This window comes from Halichoerus grypus, chromosome 6 (genome assembly GCF_964656455.1).
Source record: "Halichoerus grypus chromosome 6, mHalGry1.hap1.1, whole genome shotgun sequence".
Lineage (NCBI taxonomy): Eukaryota > Metazoa > Chordata > Mammalia > Carnivora > Phocidae > Halichoerus > Halichoerus grypus.
This window is the reverse complement of record NC_135717.1, coordinates 83,070,979-83,089,810: the sequence shown is the minus strand read 5'-3', so window position 1 is coordinate 83,089,810 and position 18,832 is coordinate 83,070,979. Positions and strand designations below refer to the sequence as shown.

Here is an 18,832-nt window from a genome sequence, read left to right as displayed (position 1 = left end):
GCACAACTGACCATGTGACTCCGCCGCTCAGAACTCTTCAGTGGTTCCCCATTGCCCTTAGGATAAAGTCTCCGCTGGTATTCAAGGTCTTCTGTAATCTGATTCTTTCTCAACATAACCTTCCTATACATACGCATACATACGCAGATGGGGCGTATGCCCTGCTGGCCACCTGGTGAATATCTTCTGATCTGTCTCAGGCCTTCTCCATGAGGCCTAGGCTTTCATCTCCACCCTACTTTCTGCCCCCAAGCTGTTTGGTACCCAGCCTTTATCACTGCACCTGTAGTACCTTATTACTTAAGTTGGGCCTGTGTCTTTTTGGAATAGAAGTGGGGCAGAAGCCAAACATCACAGACATACCGGGGCACTACACTTTATTGCAGGTCCTTTAGGAGGGAAATAAAGAAGGTAGAAAGGGGAGAAATCATGAAGGGGCCAGGATCCTAGTGGTGCCAGAGCCATAGTCACAGGATGGAGCACCCTCTGCCACCCAGGTCTGGACAAAGGTAGTGGCTCTGGGGGAGGAATTCCAGGGCCTGGGGCCTCAGACTGGAAGCCTGCTAGGCCTGCCAAGGGCTGGGGGAGAGGTCAGTTGTCCTTGCCCAGTGAGGGAGAAGCTGCAGGACCATGGAGAGGGGAGGCCATGGGAGGAGATGGGGCAGTTCTTTGCCCCTGTGTCCCTGATGCTGCCTCCCATAGGCATACCCCCGTTTTCCCTGCTGCCCTCAAAGGACAAAGCTGGGTGGGAGTGGCAGCTGGGGTGTAGAAGAAAAAAACATTAAAAGAAATCTTAAAAGAAAATTGGGCAGGGGAGGGGGCAACTGAGTGTCTTCATGGCCTTTTACCTCCCCTCCTCCAGCCTCCTTAGTTCCAGACTTTGAGGAAGCTGTCCCAGGAGCCAGTGGCCACAGCCATCCCATCAGCTGTGACCCCCAGGCAGCTGACCCTGTTGTCATGGCCAGAAAGGATGCCTGAGGAAGAGAGAGAGGAGTCAGCCTGTTTGCCTGTGCTGCTTTGGCAGAGAGCGCATGTGCGTCTGCAGGAATCCTAGGTTAGATTGGCCATGGACTCAGCCTCTGGTAGGGACTCAAAGAGGATTACCCTAAGGGGCAGGGTTTCTCTTGAGGCCAATCTCTGTGGAGGGCGGGGTGGGGGGCCGGGAGGGACAGGAAAGGTCGGCAGTGTTGGTGTGCTATGAAAAAAGCAAGGAGCACCTTGATGGGCACTAGAAAATGGGGAGGTTGCTCTTTAGTCTCATTCCTGAGTCTCCAAATGAAGAGACTGAGGCCCCAAGAGAAGTGACTTGCCCAAGGGCCCTCAGATCCTAAGCAACAGAATTCAGATTTGGATCCTGACTCTCTGGCCAGTGTTATTTTCATTCAGCACCTGGCCTCTCCCAAGAGAAGCCACACTATCTGATTCAGCTTCAGACCAGGGTGGTCCTACTTAAGTCCCAAGGTTGGGGGTCACGCTAGATCTCCTTGATTCTGCTTATTACAGTTCCCTGAGATTGCCCTTTCCTCCAGTGGATGCCCCTGACACTTCAGAGGCCCTGGAAATCCAGAAGAGACTGGACATCCCCAGATCTCGGGTGACACAGGAGCTCCTTTGGCAGGAAGCAGCTAGAGCATTGGGCGGTGGAGAAGGGCCACTAGAGATGATGGTCTAGGTTGGGAACCAAGGGGGACTGGATTCTAGGGGCAGAGCTCAGAGTCATCCAGCAATTAGGAAAGAGGGTCCCAAAAAGGGGAGCTAGTAGGAAGGTCCTTCCAGCCGAGGTGGTGGCGGGGGGGGTGGGGGGGTGGGTGCTGGCCAGCCCTTACCCACACGCTCGCACTTCATGGAGTCCCAGATGTTGCAATTGAAGTCGTCGTAGCCTGCAAAGAGCAGACGGCCGCTGAGGGAGAAGGCCACGGATGTGATACCACAGATGATGCTCTCGTGGGAGTAGGCAGTCAGCTCCTGGTCTGCCCGCAGGTCAAACAGGCGGCAGGAGGCGTCGTCCGAGCCTGTGCAGATGGCCTCTCCGTTGGGGAAGAACTGAGGGTACAGGTGGCAAGGGGGTCAGGACTCAGCCCCGGGCGCCCGCTACCTCTCCCGCCCTCTCCCTGGCTCCCGCCCTGGTGGCTCCAGCGCAAGCGCTTTCCCTCAGGCTCTCTGCCCGGCCCTTCCCCAGCAGTCTTCATTTCTGACATTTATCCCAGCCAGCTGCATGCCAGTTGGCCACCCGACACCCATCGCTCGGCCCCTCGCCACCGCGCAAGCAGGCAGGCATTATTTGCACGCTGCGAGGCTGAGGGAGGGCGGGCGGCTTGCCCAGGGTCACATGGCTAGAAGGGCGGAGGCTGTCCCCGACTCCGGGCTCAGGGCTGGATCAGGGTGTGGACGTGCAGGGCCAAGTGCAAATGTGTGACCTGAATCTCATCACAAGGAAATGTCAGATAAACTCAAAGGGACGGAAAGCCTAAAGAAAATTGAGTGGCACTCTTCAAAGATGTCAAGGCCCCGAAAGACAAAGAAAGGTAGAAAAAAGGTTCCAGTTTAAAGGAAACTGAAAAGATACGGCAAGGAAATGTGATGCATGTTCCTAGACAGAAAAAAACACGGCTATTAGGGACATTCGTGAGATAATTGGTGAAATGCGAGTATAGGCTATAGACTATATTGTGTCATTGTTCAATCTGATTTTAAGAATTATACTGTGACTACGTTAGAGAATGGCCTTGTTTTTAAGAAATACGCACTGAAGTATTTAAGGGGTAAAGAGGCATGATATCTGCAACTTACTCTCCAAAGAGGAAAAGAAAAGGTAATAAAACATATCTATGTGCACATCTAGGTGTATGTGTCTGTCTTTCCATCCGTCCCTCCCTCCATCTACAGAGAGAATGCTAAAGCAAACGTGGTAAAAACGTCAGCAGTGAATATGGGCGAAGGGTAGGTGGAAGCTGATTGGGTTACTCTCGCAACCTTTCTGTAAGGTGAAATCATTCCAACCAGGAAAGTTACAAAGAGGGGGTGAGGGAGCTGGGGAAGGGATGAAGGATGTGGGGGGGCTGGTGAGGAGGTCCCGGGAGTTGGGGCGCAGAGGGGGGCTCACGCAGATAGCGTTGATGTCCGACTCGTGGCCAGTGAAAGTCTGCCGACAGGTTCCCTCCCGCACGTCCCAGAGCTTGGCGCTGGCGTCACAGGCGCCCGAAATGAAGAGTTTGAAGTCAGGAGAGACAGCCAGACTCATGCAGTCCCCCGTGTGCCCCACAAACACGGTCTTCTGCTGCCCAGTCTCGATATCCCACAGAGCGCTGCCGGGAGGAGGGGGGGCTGTCACCCTGTCACGGAAAGCCCAGGACAGAGCCATGCCCCAAGCCCCGGCACCCACAGGGTTCAGTCCTCACCAAGTGGTGTCCCCGGAGCTGGTCACGATGTTGTTGTCATCCAGGAAGCGGCAGCAGGAGAGATAACCTGGGGGTGGGTGAGGACAGCGGCCGGGCTGCAGGGCCACATCCCTGGGCCTCTCACAACAGGGACGGGAAGAGAGGGTCTCTCACTCACCTGTGTGAGCAGAGAGCTCCCGGCTGACCTTGACATTGCCCTCACGGGACTTGAGGCTGTAGATGGAGCACATATTGTCCAGCCCCCCACATGCCACAAAGTTCCCTGATGGGGCATAGGCACAGGTCATGACCCAGGAGGAGCGCAGCGGGATGGCGTGCACCTGCAGGAGGGTGGGAGGCAGGACCTGAGCTGAGCTCCCAGGTGGGGAGGGCAGAGGAGGGGAGGCACAAAGCCCCCAAGGAATCACAGGGTGATGGAGGGCTGGGGAGACAGCTACCTTATTGGTGGTATAGGTGTCCCACACGATCAGCTTCCCGTCTTGCGAGGCACTTACCAGCAGCCTGGGGAGAGGGCACCCCACGTCACCCAAGCCTCTCCTTCCTGCCTGTCCCCCCACCCTTGGGTGCCCCTCAAGCCTCACTTGGAGTCGGTGGCCCAGTGCATGGCATAGATCTTGGCCAGGTGTCCCCTTAACGTCCGCCGCGTCCGCATCTGGACTCTTCCCACGACCTCGAGGCCCGACACCAGCTGCAGAAAAGGGGGCACTAGAAATCAGGGTGAGTAGGGTACATGCCTAGATGTCAGCATCACAGCCACCGATCCGGACCAGTTTCTGTTCTGTGCCAGGCTCTGGGGTCAGGCCCCCAGCCTTAGAGAAATAAGGCCCTGCCCTGCGGCGGCTTAAACTGAGGTGGGAGAGACCGGGCATGGCCAGTGGCACGTTGCCAAGTGTTGAACAAGCATCTCTCCGGCGCGGGCTAGCGGAGGAGGTGGGGGCGGGAGAGTGATGTCCATCGTGGAAATACTCCCACCTTGACCAATTTCAAGCTGCCAGTGTGAAGTCACTGAACACGGACTTGGGAAGAGAGGGGCACATCCGCTGTCCTGAGCCGCTAGAAGCCCGGCCCCCCACGACACTGCCGCACGTCTGTCTCTTCCACTGGCTACCCCTGGCAGCCCCGTGACCCTGAACTGCACCTCCTGAAATTTGCGGTCCTATGTCCCTTACACTCCATCCAGCCTCTCGATTTTGGCTGGGGCTCAAGTCAATGGCCTTGACTTGTCATTTACTTGCTTTGTTGTCCTGGGCAAGTTGCTTACCCTCTCTGAGCCTGTTTGCTCATCTGTAAAACGAGGTTTATAGCATCAACTTCTGGGGTTGTTGTGAAAATTAAATGAAATTATATATTGAAGCAGCTTAGCCCAGTGTTGGGCTCACGGCAAGTGTTCAATGTTCACTCTAACTATTAACGTATTTAATCCAACATAAGATGACACCAACTCTATGAAGCACCATGCTTTTAAGTATCACTGAGAAAGAAAAAAAAATGCTGCCAATTATAATTGTAAGGCATCGTCTATTTTGGGCTGCATCTTGATCTCAGATATGTCAAAATGTGAAAAGATGTGACTTTAGAATTGATGACATACACTATTAGAAAACTAGAAACTGCTCTATAAGGGCTTTATGATTTACAAAGCGCCGTCCCTCTTCATCCCCGCCACACCGTGAGGGGGTATAACCATTCTCACTTTATGGTTGAGGACTGAGACAGCATCTGCATCCTTAGCTTCCAATAAGGTGCCTGGCCCACAGCAGATCTCACTAAATGTTTGTTGAATGAATTAATGAATGCCGTTCCTCATTCCAAGGACATGCTGTACTAAAGCTCAGGCGCCAGGCTCTTGCTGGTCGGGGAGCTCCCCTCCCCTCCACTCCCCTCCACTCCCCTCCGGCCCTGCCTCGGCGGGGACAGGAGGTCTCACCTCTGCCAGAGTAATGTCGGCACAGGCTTTCCGGGCATCCTGGGGGGGGAAAGCAGTCATCAGGGGGGCATAAGGGCAAGGTGGGGGTGGTGGTGCATGGGCCTCTGAGGTAGGTGGGCTTGGGGCTCTAGGGTTTGGGGGGCACCTCAAATATGAGATCCAAGTTCAGGAAGTCTCTGGTCCCTTCCAGGTCAGGGGTCTCTAAGGTTTCACTCAAGAGCAAAGCCGGCCTCCTTCCTGCCCCCACCCACCACCCTGGTCCACACTCCCTCGTGTCCTGGGTTCCATGTTTTCTGGGGTCCCCCAGTGGGAGAGTTGTGGGGTTACTGCAATCTGCTTCTTGAGCTGCTCTGCTTCCTGACGCAGCTGCTCCATCTCCCCCATGGCTGACAGGTTGAGGGGTAGTTCCGGCTCCTGTCAGGAACATGGGGTAGGTGTAGGGGGTCCCCACCAGGCCATGTTCCTGTCCCTCACACCCGCACCAGACTCCAGGCCTGCAGCCCACTATAAGAAGTAGAGAGATGCCTGGGGGAGGGGGCCCGCACCAGCTCCCCACGAGCCCCTCCACGTACGGAGTCCTGTGCACCAAGCCCGGCCCTGTCCGAGCCCTCCCTGCAGCCCCGGCCCCGGGCAGCAGAGCCCCGCCAGCTCCCTCTTACTTGGACTCTGACTGGACCTCTCCTGGGTTTCCAGCTCCGGTGCCCAGGCGCCTCTTCACTCCCTCAGCTGCGACGCCAGCCCGTCACCTGCCCCGGCTCTGCTGCCAGAGGAGCTGGCCTGGCCTGGCCCCAGCTCCGGGGGGGTTGGGGGGGGCACTGACAGAGAAGGTAGGGCCAACGACGACAACATCAGGCAAATGAAATCAGCTGGCAACAGCGGGGGCCGAGGCGGGGAGCGGGAGAGGGCAGGAAGGGAGGTGTGTGGCTTCCAGACAGCCTGGGCCCAGCCCGGGGCGGGGGGTGGGTGGGGGCTTAGGTGGGAGCAAGAGTTTGGGGCTATAGAGAGGAGCAGCCCCCCACAAGCCCCGGGGGGAGGAGGGGTGGAAGGGGGTGCTTCCCTGGCCAGTCTCCCTGTAGGCAGAGATAAGAGCATCAGGCCCCTTGGGATTAGAGCAAAGCTGTGAGGATTAAAGGTTGGGGTTTGGGAGGGGTACAGAAGAGAAGCAACCACAGCCCAGTGCCCCCCCCGCCCCAGCTCCCACCAATGCTGATGATCGTGGCAGTCAGGGCGTGCCTAGCAACCAGCCCAGGAGCCAGAATATGAGGGTGAGAGGTAGCCCATTATCAACACCCAAGATTTCGTCCCTAAGTTCAGGGTTGCGGGGAAGGAGGTTCAGGTGAATATGGGGAGGGTACAGGCAGGAGCTGAGATTAGATGGGACTGATCTGGATAATCCTTCTTCTCAACAAACCCCAACCAGCTGCCCCTGGGTCTGATCTGGGGGGGGGGGGGAAGGTACAGGGGATCCAGAGAAAAAGACTGGACAGGGTGGCCCCTGCTTTGAGCGGACAAAGGGTGGGAAGTGGGGCTCAACCCCAACCTGGCTTCCATCTGGGGTTTGGCCCACTCCTTGCCCCCATGACTCACAGGGTCCTGCTGGGGTTGTGAAGGCTGGAACCCAAGGGATCAGGCGGCCCTACGTCTTGGCCAAGCTGGGAGAGGGAAGACGGGGCTTAGAGTTGGAGGCCCAGGGAGCAGCTGTCTGGGTCTGGGTCCATTTGCATATGGGGAGCAGGTGGCTGGGATTTCCCTGACAAATCACAGGCTTTGAGCGGCCCCGCCTCTGGGAGGCCCAAAGACACCTGTCTCCTCCCAGGCCAGCCCCAGGCACTGCCCACTGCAGACACCACAGAAACCGTGATACCCTTGTCCGGGCCCTTGACTGAGGGATCTTCAGTTCTTTATTACAGGCTGGGACAGGGCACTGGGGTTAGCCTCCCTCTCATCCTCCGCACGTGAAGCAGTCAGGCCCTCTCCCCTGCCATTTCTTTCCAGGGAGGCATCGCGTCCTCAGTCTGTCCTCGGGCTGGAGGTCCATCAGCCAGGCCTGGTGAGCTCTAGGCTAGTCTGTGCAGTGTCCTCTGAGTCCAGAGCTGGACAGCCCTTGTGGTCCCCAAGGTAGTAGGGGTGCAGGGACAGACAGCTCACTGTTCTTCTGCTCCCAGCACATGGGGGCTTCTCGTGGGTCCTGGCATCAAGGCGACCCTTCACAAGTCAAGTGGCCACATCCCCAAGGAGCTGGCTCAGTCCCTCACAGTTCCTCTCGGAGCCGAGGCGGTTTCCCAGCCTTGTCCTGGACCCGCGGAAGCCTGCGGCTGGGGGGTTCCGGGGAAGGGTCTTTGCTGGGCATTTCTTCCTCCTCATCCTCCTCCTCCTCCTCCTCTGGCTCCTTCAGCAGCTCTTTGGCTTCTGTCCACTCCTGGGGAGTAGGGAGGAGAGTCTGGCCCAACCTCCTGCATCACCTTGCCCCCAAGGACCCTCCCTGGGACGTCTCGGCCCCCGCCCCTCATCCTTCACACACCAGGAGAGACAGCCCTTCCTACTCCGGCTGCTGCTCACCTGCTCCCTGTGCTCAGGCGCCCACGTGTGCCACAGCGCCAGGGCGCAGCGCCGTCCCCGCGTCACGGCCCACACACCGTGGGGGTTCTCCCCACCGGAGCTGAAGGCCACGAGGCGTCCACAGCGAGGACGAACCTGAGCCTGAGGGGTGAGGGCAGGTTCAGCGCCACGGATGGGTGCTCTCAGAGCACTTGGCCCTGACTCCCTACGGCAGGTGGCGGGCCAGGGCACAAAGAGTTCAGCTCTCCTGCCCATCACTTCCCATTCCTTAATTCAGGGACCATCCTGGGGGGAAATGGGAAGTTGGCCTCAACTTGGGGAGCACAAATGCCAGACTGAGGCTAGAGGAGTCAGAGCCAAAGGAAAGGGGGCTCCGTGGAGGGCCTCCCCACCCCCTGCCCAGGCCTTGACTTTTCCTGCTCAACCTTTGAATCCCAGGTGTGAAGCAATCAGAGGGTATGAATGCAGTACCAGACTCTGGGTACTGGGGATAAGGATCCTGGGGACATTTTTCTACCTCAGAGAGGCCATGCATCATCGGTAGCTGGTGGCAGTTAGCAGAGAAGGAGGTAACTGGGTAAGACAGAGCAGTAGATGACGCAAAATCACTGTCCCTCTCCTTCTGCCCAATTCCAGCCCCTGGTTTCTACCTGGACTAGGGCCTTGGGGACCTGCGCTTTATCCACCCTCCTTGAGGGAGTGAGGCAAACACTGAAGGCAGGGTTTGGAAGGGCCACAAGAGATCTCCCTGGGAGGTACCTCTACTAGAACCCCTGAAACCCAGACACATGGTAGAGAGGGCAGGGGAAGCCAGAAAGGAAAGAAAGGGTTAAGGGGGCCCCGGCCATTTCCCTGCATTTGCCTCTGGGAAGCTCCTGTTTTGAATTCAGAGCCCACAGCTGGGGTCCCCGCCACACCCCCACGCCCCCCACCCAGCTTACTGTGACCGTGAGCGCATTGGGCTCTGTGAAGAACAGGTCCCCACCGCGGAAGTCTTCGTTGAGGTAGAGAAGCCCACTGCAAAGGGAGGAAGGCGCAGGCAGTGAGACCCCCAACCCAGGCCCACCCACCTGACCCCTGGGGGGGCTGCCCACCTGTAGTCTCGATAGGTGTAGGCTGGGGGCTCCCGCCAGCACTCCCCGGTGTCGGGGTCCAGGACGCAATTGTCTGCATGCACCGGGTGACTCAGGTCCATGCGCTGGTCCTGCTCTCCTGGGAAGTAAAGGGGCCTGGTGCATGCCCCTGTGCCCATCCACTGCCGCCCACACTCCCCCTGCAGCTTCGGGGAATCACGGCTGGACAGAGGAGCCAAGCCCTCACCCGGGCGGGGGAGTCAGAAAGCCCACCAGGTTTGGGGATGCGGAGGGGGTGCAGTGCCCAACAGGGGCCCGGGGTTGGGGAGGAACAGCTACGCTCCCTGGTGGTTACCTTCTATGGCACTCCGGCACACCAGGTGGGTGAAGGAAAGATGCAGGGGCCGCTCCGGGGAGAAGTAGGCCTGTGTCAAGGTCCTCACGCGCTCACTCACCTCCAGAAGCAGCTTAGCCCCCTGACTGCCCACGGCCCCAGCCTGGGCCAGCTGCAAGCAGGGAAAGGAAGGGCGGGAAAGGAGGGGGCAACAGAAGGGTGGCCCTGCCCCAGCCCCTGCCCTACTTCCATTGCTCTCCACCCACGGATTTGGTCTCAGCAGCCAGCTCTGTCCATCAGCCCAAACTGCTCCTTCCATTGGCTCCGTGACCATCACCCAGGTCCCGAGGTCTCAGAACACCTCCCCTCCCGCTGCCCTCAACTCTAGGCAGGGGACTCAGGTGCTCTCAGTCCACGGGAGAGGCCCAGGCGTGGGCACCCAGCCTCCTGCGTACCCTCTTCTCTGGTTCTGGGCATCAGACCAGAGCATGGGAGCCTCCTCTTACCTGTGCAGCCTTGAGCACCGTGAGCCCCTCGAAGCGCTCATGGGGGGTGTGAGGGGAGCGGCGGCCACGATAGCCAGACCTGGCTCCGGCCTCGGCGGCGTCCTACGGAGGGAGAGAGGTGGCTGGGGAGTCTCACTCCCCGGGTCCCAGGCCATCCCCCACCTCACTGCCCACAGGGCTGCCAGACCTTCCTCCAATCCTCCCACTCCCCGGAAGAGGCTAGAAGCCCCCAGGGTTCCATGTTGGCTCCCTTCCCTGAGCTGCTGCCCCTTCCCACAGAATGACTATCTTCAGGTCTATATTGTCACTCTCTGGTAAAGATCTGGAATCCCACTGGCTGAGGGGGCTGTGCCCAGAGCTCCGGAGAGCTTCCTAGAGTGGGGAAGGGGCCTCTGAGAGGGTAAGGGCCATTGGGGAAAGGGGGCAGGAAGGGCTTGATCATTCGTTCCTGATGAGCCAGGGATAGAGGAGTCTCTCCAGAAACAGGGCGCTAGCAGGAAGTTTGAGAGTCAGGCTGGGTCCCGGCTGGCTCGACGTGGGGAGACAGCCGAGGTGCCTCTCTCTGACACCCTTGACACACTCTCGGAGAATGTGACAACCCTTGATGCTGAGCCCCAACTACCCAACCACCTACATGAGTCTCATTACCTGGGGGTCTCCTGGTATTTGGATGTCCCTTTCCTGACACCTATTCTTTTGTCTGCTTTCTGCAACCCCTACCCAGTTACCCTGTGTATAAACCCCATCTCTGAGAGACCACCTACTCACCCAAGCCATCTAACCTTCCATGCTTGTATTTATTCATTCAACAAATCTGTACTGAGCACTTCCTATATTCTAGGCACCGAGGATACAACCATGAACATGAAAAGGTCCCTGCTCTCATGTGGTTTATATTTTGAGTAAACAAACAAACAAACAAACCAGATCAATTCAGATGGGGATAAAAGGTATTTAAAGAATTAAAATAGGGCTACAACCTTGAGAGTGCCCAGGCAGTGGTTAGGGGACAGCTAATTGATGAGTGAGGTGACATCTAAATTGAAAGCAAATGATATAAAGAAGCCACTTGAATATGTGAGAGAAAAAAATGTTCCAGGCAGCAGAAACCGCAAGTGCAAAGGTCCTGAGGCCAGAATGAATCTAGTGCGATGGAGGAACAGAAAGAAGGGCTGATACTTGGGAGTTATCCCTGACTCCATCCTTTCATCCATTGTCTCCCACATAGATTTAGTGCTGAACTTCTCTATCTTTGACTTTCTAAATATCTCTCATCTGTCCGCCTCTCTTCATTTCCTTGAAATGAGGACCTAACCTAAGGCAGTAGCACTCCGGCATCACCCCAGAAGCCTCCCCTCCTTGCTTTCCTCTCCCAGTGCATTTCCACAGTGCCTCTAGAGGGATCTACCGGTTCTGCAGGATGGTGACTCCAGACCCTGCTCCTGCTAATGCATGAGGACTTAAAACCTAACCCCTCCTTAAATTCTCCAATAAGCTGTCCACGGTCCACAAACTCCTTGGCAGGGGACAGAAGGCCCTTCGCCATCTCGCCCGTGCCTCCACCTCCGGCTTCTCTCCCCTCTACCTCCTCTGGATAACATACAGCCGGATGACACAGAGCCGGCTAATCCTGAGGGCTTTTTATATTCTTCCAACAGCCTTACCAAGTACTACCAGGGTCCTCACAACAACCCTAAAAGAACCCACTGTATTTAGCCCCATTTTATAGATGAAGAAACGAGGCTCAGAAACATTAAAATACATTGCACGTGGGGCGCCTGGGTGGCTCAGATCGTTAAGCGTCTGCCTTCGGCTCAGGTCATGATCCCAGGGTCCTGGGATCGAGCCCCACATCGGGCTCCTGGCTCAGCGAGGAGCCTGCTTCTCCCTCTCCCTCTGCCTCTCTCCCTGCTCATGCTTTCTCCCTCTCTCTCTCTCTATCTCTGTGTCTCAAATGAATAAATAAAATCTTTAAAAAAATAAAATAAAATAAAATACATTGCACGAGGTCACCCAGCTAACCACTGCTGGGGCTGGCCCAAGCCCTTAGCTCCTGTACTCTACTGCAGTTGTCAGAGAACCCCCCCCCCGCATTCTTCTTCCTTACGGCCTGGCTCTCCTCCCCTTCTCTGCCTTGTTAACTCATCCTTAAGACTGAGCTCAAGGGGCGCCTGGGTGGCTCAGACGGTTAAGCATCTGCTTTGGGCTCAGGTCATGATCCTGGGGTCCTGGAATCTCATCTTGGGGTCAAGTGCCTGTGGCCAGCTCCCCGCTAAATGGGCAGTCTGCTTCTCCCTCTGCCCCTCCCCTGCCGCGTGCACGCACCGCACATGGGCGTGTGCGCACCCTCTCTCTCTCAAATAAATAAATAAATAAATTTTAAAAAAAGACTGAGCTCAAATGACCCCCTCAAATGCTCCCCCCCTCCGTAAGCCTTCTGTGATTTGGCATTTCAGCGTTCCTATTTGGATGGGTACGTGCTTCTTGTAGCAAACTTAGCCCTCGCTCTACTGATGTGTCTCCACGTCTGATTCCTTCTCTGTACAGTGAGCTCCTGAATGCACGTCTGTGCTCATCTCCCTCTCCCTGGAACCTAGTAGTTCTGAGTACGCAGCAGATACTCAGTGAGTGTGTGTAGAAGGAAGGTTAACCTAGAATGAAGATGGAAGCTTCCCCAAATGGCAGGCTTCACCTGGTGAATATGGATCATTCAACCCAAACCAGCAGGGGATGCAACGGATGGGGAAAGTAGCCTCTATGTCCGCTCCGCCACTGGCCAAGCCGATAATTAAACTCTTGGCTAACCAGGGAATCCTCACCTGCACACTCACCCTTTTTTATGCCTTTACGTTTTTTGGTTTGTTCTTCCTACCAATTTCTAGCAAAATTCCTTTGTAAAAAGTATCCATCCACCCCAGGCCGGCTAAGTTGAGAGAAACGGAACGTGTCCACCGCCGTGCGGGGTGGGGGACAAGGGCAGTGCCCGCTGGAGAACCAGAGAGGGCAGAAGAGGGGGCAGGCGGGCTGTGCCCGAGGTCCCTAACTAGCCGACGGTGCCACCGACTCACAGGTCTTCTTACCTTGGCCAGCTGCAGCAGCACCCCACACTCGGCCGGGGTGAGCAGCCCGTCCAACACCACCCGCTCGGACCCATTCAGCTGTCTTGCGTCCTGGGTCAGGGTTACTCCCTCCAGGAGAAGCACATCTGCGGGGAAGGGACAGGGCAGAGGGGGCTGAGCTCCCCCTGAGGGCAGGCCCAGCTGCGGCTGGCGGGCCCCCCAGACCCTCGGGGCTCCTGCTTCCTGCTCTCCCAGAAACCTACCCTTCCAGTGAGTCAAGGGCTTTGGCTGTGACGGCTCATGGTCCCAAGGCCTCTTCTCTTGATCCTCTCTCAGGGGTGAGAGACATGCTCAGTGCATGTGCCCGCCAGTCCGGACCCATCTTCCCCAGACCTCCCAAGATGCCCTCCCCCACCTTCCAGCTCCAGCCAGGCCCCTCCTACCACAGGGCATCTCCTACCTGAGCTTTTCTCTCAGTGCCTCAGGGATGACAGCTGCTGGGGTCCAGGGATCCTGGGAGAGTCAGGAAAAGCGCCGTCACCCAAGTCCAGCCCAAATCCCTGACATTATTAGACTCTGATCTACATTAAGGTCCTCCTGCTTCCAGAGAGGAAGGCAGAGGTGGGACGAGCCCTGGACTCGTTGTCAGGAGCCCCAGGAGTTGGGCCAAACTCTACCAACAACTGCTCACGTAGCACTATTTGTCAGGTGCTTTTCTAACAGCCTCATCCACGGAAGCGGAGTGCGTGGAGATTCATCATGTAATGTTCACGATAGTCTTAATGAAACACATTGTATTAACGTGCCCATTTTGCAGTTGAAGACTCTAAGACACAGAGAGGTAAAGTAACATGCCCAAGATCACACAGCTAGTAAGCGACAGATTTGGGATTCTTTAGAGGGGCACCTCGTGGCTCAGTTGTAGAGCATGTGACTCTTGATTTTGGGGTCCCGAGTTCCAGCCCCATGTTGGGTGTGGAGCCTACTTAACATACATACATACATACATACATACATACTGAACTAGCTTTAGAGCCCACGCTTTGAGCCAGCAGTTCTCAACCAGGGAGATTTTGCCCCCCCCCCCAGGGGATATTAGGTGACGTCTGGAAACATTTTTGATTGTCATGACTCAGAGAATGCTATTGACAGCTACTGGGCAGAGGCCAGGGAAGCTGCTGAACATCCCACAATGCCTAGGCAAGCCCCCTTCCTCTCCCCTACAAAGAATGATCAGGTAAAAAATTTCAATGGTGCCAAGACGGTTGAGAAAATGCCTTACGTTATTGTCCTAGCAGTGAACAAACCCTCTGCCCTTCAGTTTCCTCATAACTACCACAAAAAGAACAGTAACCAAAGCAACAGCAAGAGTAGAGCCTTCTCTACCATGTAGCAAATGATACAGCGTCAAGCACTCTATGAGATAGATCTGATGTGCCCATTTTACAGGTAAGGAAATTGAGGCTGAGGCAAGTGAAGGTCCAGAGCTTGTTTATGGCAGAGAAGAGACCAACACTTAGGCCTGCATAACCCCAAAGCGGCCCTCTCCTACAGGTACCTGCCTCTGTCCCTGAGACATTGCAGACACCTCTCCAAGCCTCCCAGGGGTGTGGGAAATGGGAAGCCTTGTTGCAAACCACAGTGACACAAATGTAGGGCATCACTGTTCTCTTCCTCCTGGGGGAGCACTGAGCGGCAAAATGGGGACAAGGGGAGATACTCACAGGATCCTTGAAGCTGGCCCCCAGATGCTCCATGGCATAGTAGAGCTGTCTCTTCTCCCCCAAGGATCGAAGGATGAAGTGCTGGATGTCCTGAGGCAGGGTGGGAGCAGGGAGAAAGGGGTGAGACGAGAAGTAGAGTGGGGCAGGGAAGTTAAGGCTGGAGGAGAGCCTGGCAGCCCCCGGTTCTAGGGGACAGCCTGCATGCTCCTAAACCCTTCCATGTGCCATCCTGTTCAACAGCTTCAGGGCATCTGGGCTCAAGGTGGGGGGCGGGGGGGGGTTATGCGCATATGCCTGTGGGACAGGAGGGCACATAAGGGGGGTGAGGTGAAGGCAAGGGCGGATGGGCTGCCACCTGGACTCAGAAAGTCGAGTCTGCAGTGGGGAGCAGGGAGGGGAGACAAATCAGATGCTGGACTTGGGGTTGCCTGCGGTGACTAAAAGGGGGTACAGAGTCCAGGTTACTTCTCAGGTCTATTTGATTTAGGGTAAGTATGGAGCAGAGGATCACCTCTCTTGGCCCGAGGCCAGGTCTCGGCTCTCCCAGCTGGGCCTGGTACTCGTTCAGAGCCTTCTTGGCAGGCTCATCCTCCGGGTAGAAGAGCAGAACACTCAGGACATTTTCCATAGCCTGGGACAGATTCCCCACTGGAGACACAGTAATAGGGCAGGGTGGGGCACGGAGACTGAGAAGGACAGTGGTCCCTGGGCAGAGCCAGAGAAGGTGGTCTCCCGATGCCAAACAACTCCAAAGCCCCCATCCCACCTGGCAGGCACACTCATCCATTGCTTCTTTCCAAAGCTTACTCAAACATACCTGAGCTGGATAGGCAGAGTTCAAAGGGGAGGAAGAGAGAAGGGAGTTAAAGGAAGGTGAGAAGCCGCAAGGGCAGAAGGAGCCCTGGGACCCATCTCCTGAGCTTTCCACAACGGCACCAAAGGAGAGCAAATGAGAGTCCTCCTGACCAACTACAGATCCAGAGACAGACAGGAGGGATGGAGAGATGGGGCTCAGGATACCATCAGAGACAAACCTTCACTTCCCCTGTTTCCAACCCCCGTCACCCCCAGCGCCCAGCCTTCCCCAACTGACCCTGAGCATGGGCCTCGTGAAGCCGCCTCAGCTGGCTGGGAAGGAAGTCAGGGACAGGGAAGCTGCGTCCAGGACGCGTGGCCGTGTCCCCCACACAGCGCTGCCGGCACTGCAGGACCCGAATCCAGTGCCCTGCAGACAACACACGTCACCCATTGAGCTCGTGACGCTCCTCTCTGTGGGGCCGGGAATCCCCATTACCTGCATCCCCATTACCTGCAATGGTCTCATAGAGGCCCCCCTGGCTCCCGGCCCCTTCCTCCTCCTCTTCCTCCCTCTGCTGCTCCTCGGGCCCCTCACAGCCAGCCCGGCAGCTCTCCATCTGGGCCAGGCTCTCCTGCAGGGCCTCCTCTAGCCTGGGCAGTGCCAGTCCTGCCTCCTGGCGCCCCAGTAGCTCCAGGCCATCGTCATAGGCTGCCTATGGGGGAGGGGAGTGGGCAGTCACCTGAGCTCCCGGAGGCAGGGTGCCAGACAAGATTGGGAGGCAGAAAGAAGGGGAGGGGTGTTGGTCTCATCTGGGGTGTGGACTCCAGGTCCCACTTCACCTTGGGGAATATAGGGTGGGCCTCGGGATCAGAATGGTCGAACAAGGGACTTTAGTGATCCTCGGGAAGAAAACCAAGCCCCAGAGAGGGACTCTCCATCCAGGCTTACTGAGGACAGTACCCACGTCTCCTGATGCCTGAGCCACACAGATCCCAGTCCAGTGAACCCTGTGTATCTGGCCAAGGGGTCTCACCCAGTGTGGTGGTGTCTCCAGGTCCCGGAAGCTCTGGGGCCGCACCCGAGACATGCGTCTGTACTTAGCCATGTCCTCCCGCATCTGCAAGTGTGTTGGGTTTGCTACAAAGAAGGTGTGTGCTGCGGCAGCTGCCAGGTCCAACTTCTTCAGCTGAGAAGCACAAAGGATGAGGGAGTCAGTGCCCTCAGGTAGGGGTGTTGGACCTCTGCTGGCTCACTCGCCGCCTCCCCCCCCCCCCCCCCCCCCCCCCCCCCCCCGGGCCACACACACATCTGGAACTGCGCCAGAGCTTTCTGGAAGACTTGTCAGTCAGAACTGCCCACTTCCCAACCTCCAGCGCTCCTAGAAACCAGTATGCCGGGGGAGCTCAGAGAAGAGGGGTCTGAAGACTTTGGAGTGGCTGCGGTATTGACAGAGGGACCTCAGGGCCTCCGTTTGGGAGACAAGGTGCAATTGATGGCTAAGTGAGGTGGGGAAGTGGGGGAGACCTGAGCCACCAGCAAAACCCGCTGGTCTCTAGGACCCTGGGCTGAGGTGTGTGTGGCCAGCCCCCCGCCCCCCCCCCAGCCACGTAGGCTATAGCTACCGAACTGGTAGCTGCGCAGCGTCCACTGCCCGCCCCCCCCACGCCCGGCCTCTCGGCTCCTCAGCCTTGCCCCTGCCCCGCAAAGGCTCACACTCAATTCCCCCCCGCCCCGTGCTTCCTGTGCAGCGGCGGGCTTCCCCCCATCCCCTCCGCTTCACTATCATCCCACGTAGGTCTTAGTAAGACCTAACGTTTCAGGCCCCTTCCCTCCATCTCCGATCTCCTTCCACCCCGCCTCAGGAACCCATCCAGCCCCGCTCCAGCTTTGCTCCCAATCTCCCTTAGGCTGTCCCTCGGCGACCTCAATGGGTATTTGGCGTGGTTTGGATGGGACAGACTCAAAAGGAGAGGTCCGCCGACCGCCCCCGAGCGCCCCCCCCCCCGGAGTCCGGGCGCCGGCATTCCGCCCTCTCCCGGCGAGCTCCAAGTAGCGGCGCAGCGTGGGTCGGGGCGGGATCCCCGAAGGGGCCCGGGCGGCTCCCGCACCTGATAGTAGGCCCTCTGCAGGTAGTTGTAGGGCTCCCGGCGGCGGAAGGCGTCCCGCAGCGCGCTCCCCACGCGGAGCCGCGCCGCGCCCCCGGGGCCCAGCCTCTGCGCCCCGCACTGGGTCAGGCACTCGGCCCGGCGGAGCGCCGCGCGGAGCAGCAGCCGCTCCCAGGTCCCCCGCGCCGGGCCGGGCCCGGAGTCAGGCCCCGGGGCGTCAAGCAGCACGGCGGGGAGCGCGGCCCCCGGCTCGGCCGCACAGCGCGCCCCGCAGTCGTGGCGCGCGCGGCCCAGCGCCGCCTGGCTCCGCAGCGCCTCCCGCAGCAGCGCCACGGCCCGCGCCCAAGCCCCGGCCGCGTAGGCGCGCAGCCCGTCGGCGTAGAGCAAGTCCGGGGCCTGCGGGGGCGCCCCCGGGGACAGCGGGGCCAGGCCCGGGGGCTCGGGGGACCCCGGCGGGGGCAGCAGCAGCAGCAGCAGCAGCAACCGGAGGAGCCGGAGCATGGTGCCAGGGGCGCCGGCCGGCTGCCGAAGCGGAATGCGGGAGCCGAGAGGGGGAGAGAGAGAGAGGGAAGGGGGAAGGGAGAGGGAGGGGAAAGGAAGGAGAGATGGAGAGGAGGGAGGAGAGGAAGAGAGAAGGAATGAGCGGGAGCCAAGGAGAGCCGATGCGGCCCAGGCTCAGCCCTGGGAGAGGCCAATATGAGAGCCAGAGACGTCGGGAAGCCTGGCAGAAAGTGGAGACAGCAGTCTTTAAGACGAGGGACGGTGTGGGACGAGAAACAGGCCCTGAAGAGCAGATGGCAAACGGCTGGCACTGGAGCGGGACTGGTGCTTTGGAAAACAGCATGGGGAGCCTCTTCGGACCCTTGACTCCAACCCCTGAGGCCCCTGGCCTCAGAGTAACTACTGTAGCTGTGTTCCCCTCCGCTCTGTGCCTCCCCCACCCCCACTCTTGGGTCCAGGACAAGGAGAGTGGATGCCTCCCACACATCTACCCACACCCACTTTTGCAAACTGAGCCTTAGAATGCAGCATGGGATGCGGGCCTGTGACACCAACTCAGGCCCAAATCCTTTCCTGCCCAGAAAGTGAGGTCTAGGTGGATTTGGGGGAAGGAGAGTTGGGGCATGGCACATGGAATCACACTCTGAAACTACTTCCGCAAATCCGGACAGAGATCCTTCACACCCCAAAGCGGCAAACTAGATTGTCTCCCCATGCCCATGCCCAGCACAAGATGCTCTTTTTTTTGTGTGTGTGTGTGTGTGTGTGAGTAAAGTGACAGAAGTTTATTAATCAAGGATACAGAAAAAGCTCTCAGGAGTGAGAGGGGTCCCGACAGGGTTGCCAC

General features: G+C 57.8%; 2 protein-coding genes across 3 annotated transcripts; both read right to left on the bottom strand.

Moving 5' to 3' along the window:
- Positions 1-362: 362 nt before the first annotated feature.
- Positions 363-7,089, bottom strand: GNB3 (G protein subunit beta 3). Its single transcript, XM_036069330.2, has 10 exons — positions 5,985-7,089; positions 5,653-5,739; positions 5,326-5,364; positions 3,980-4,086; positions 3,836-3,899; positions 3,556-3,718; positions 3,399-3,465; positions 3,104-3,305; positions 1,827-2,043; positions 363-974 (listed from the first exon to the last, which is right to left on the bottom strand). Exons 2-10 carry the CDS (start codon positions 5,707-5,709, stop codon positions 868-870), a joined length of 1,023 nt encoding a protein of 340 aa, XP_035925223.1. The 5' UTR covers positions 5,710-5,739; positions 5,985-7,089; the 3' UTR covers positions 363-867.
- A 102-nt stretch (positions 7,090-7,191) lies between these two features.
- Positions 7,192-18,039, bottom strand: P3H3 (prolyl 3-hydroxylase 3). 2 transcript variants are annotated; one of them, XM_078075543.1, is made up of 16 exons: positions 17,488-18,039; positions 16,413-16,565; positions 15,890-16,091; positions 15,674-15,805; positions 15,398-15,549; positions 15,092-15,169; positions 14,581-14,670; positions 13,317-13,369; positions 13,120-13,187; positions 12,878-13,002; positions 9,798-9,899; positions 9,313-9,463; positions 8,979-9,096; positions 8,826-8,901; positions 7,885-8,025; positions 7,192-7,744 (listed from the first exon to the last, which is right to left on the bottom strand). In XM_078075543.1, exons 1-16 carry the CDS (start codon positions 17,983-17,985, stop codon positions 7,577-7,579), a joined length of 2,307 nt encoding a protein of 768 aa, XP_077931669.1. In that variant the 5' UTR covers positions 17,986-18,039; the 3' UTR covers positions 7,192-7,576. The 2 variants fall into 2 exon arrangements, with proteins under 2 accessions (XP_077931669.1, XP_035925214.1); XM_036069321.2 differs by lacking the exon at positions 15,398-15,549 and having other exon boundaries at positions 15,092-15,228; positions 17,488-18,036.
- Between the last annotated feature and the right edge of the window lie 793 nt (positions 18,040-18,832).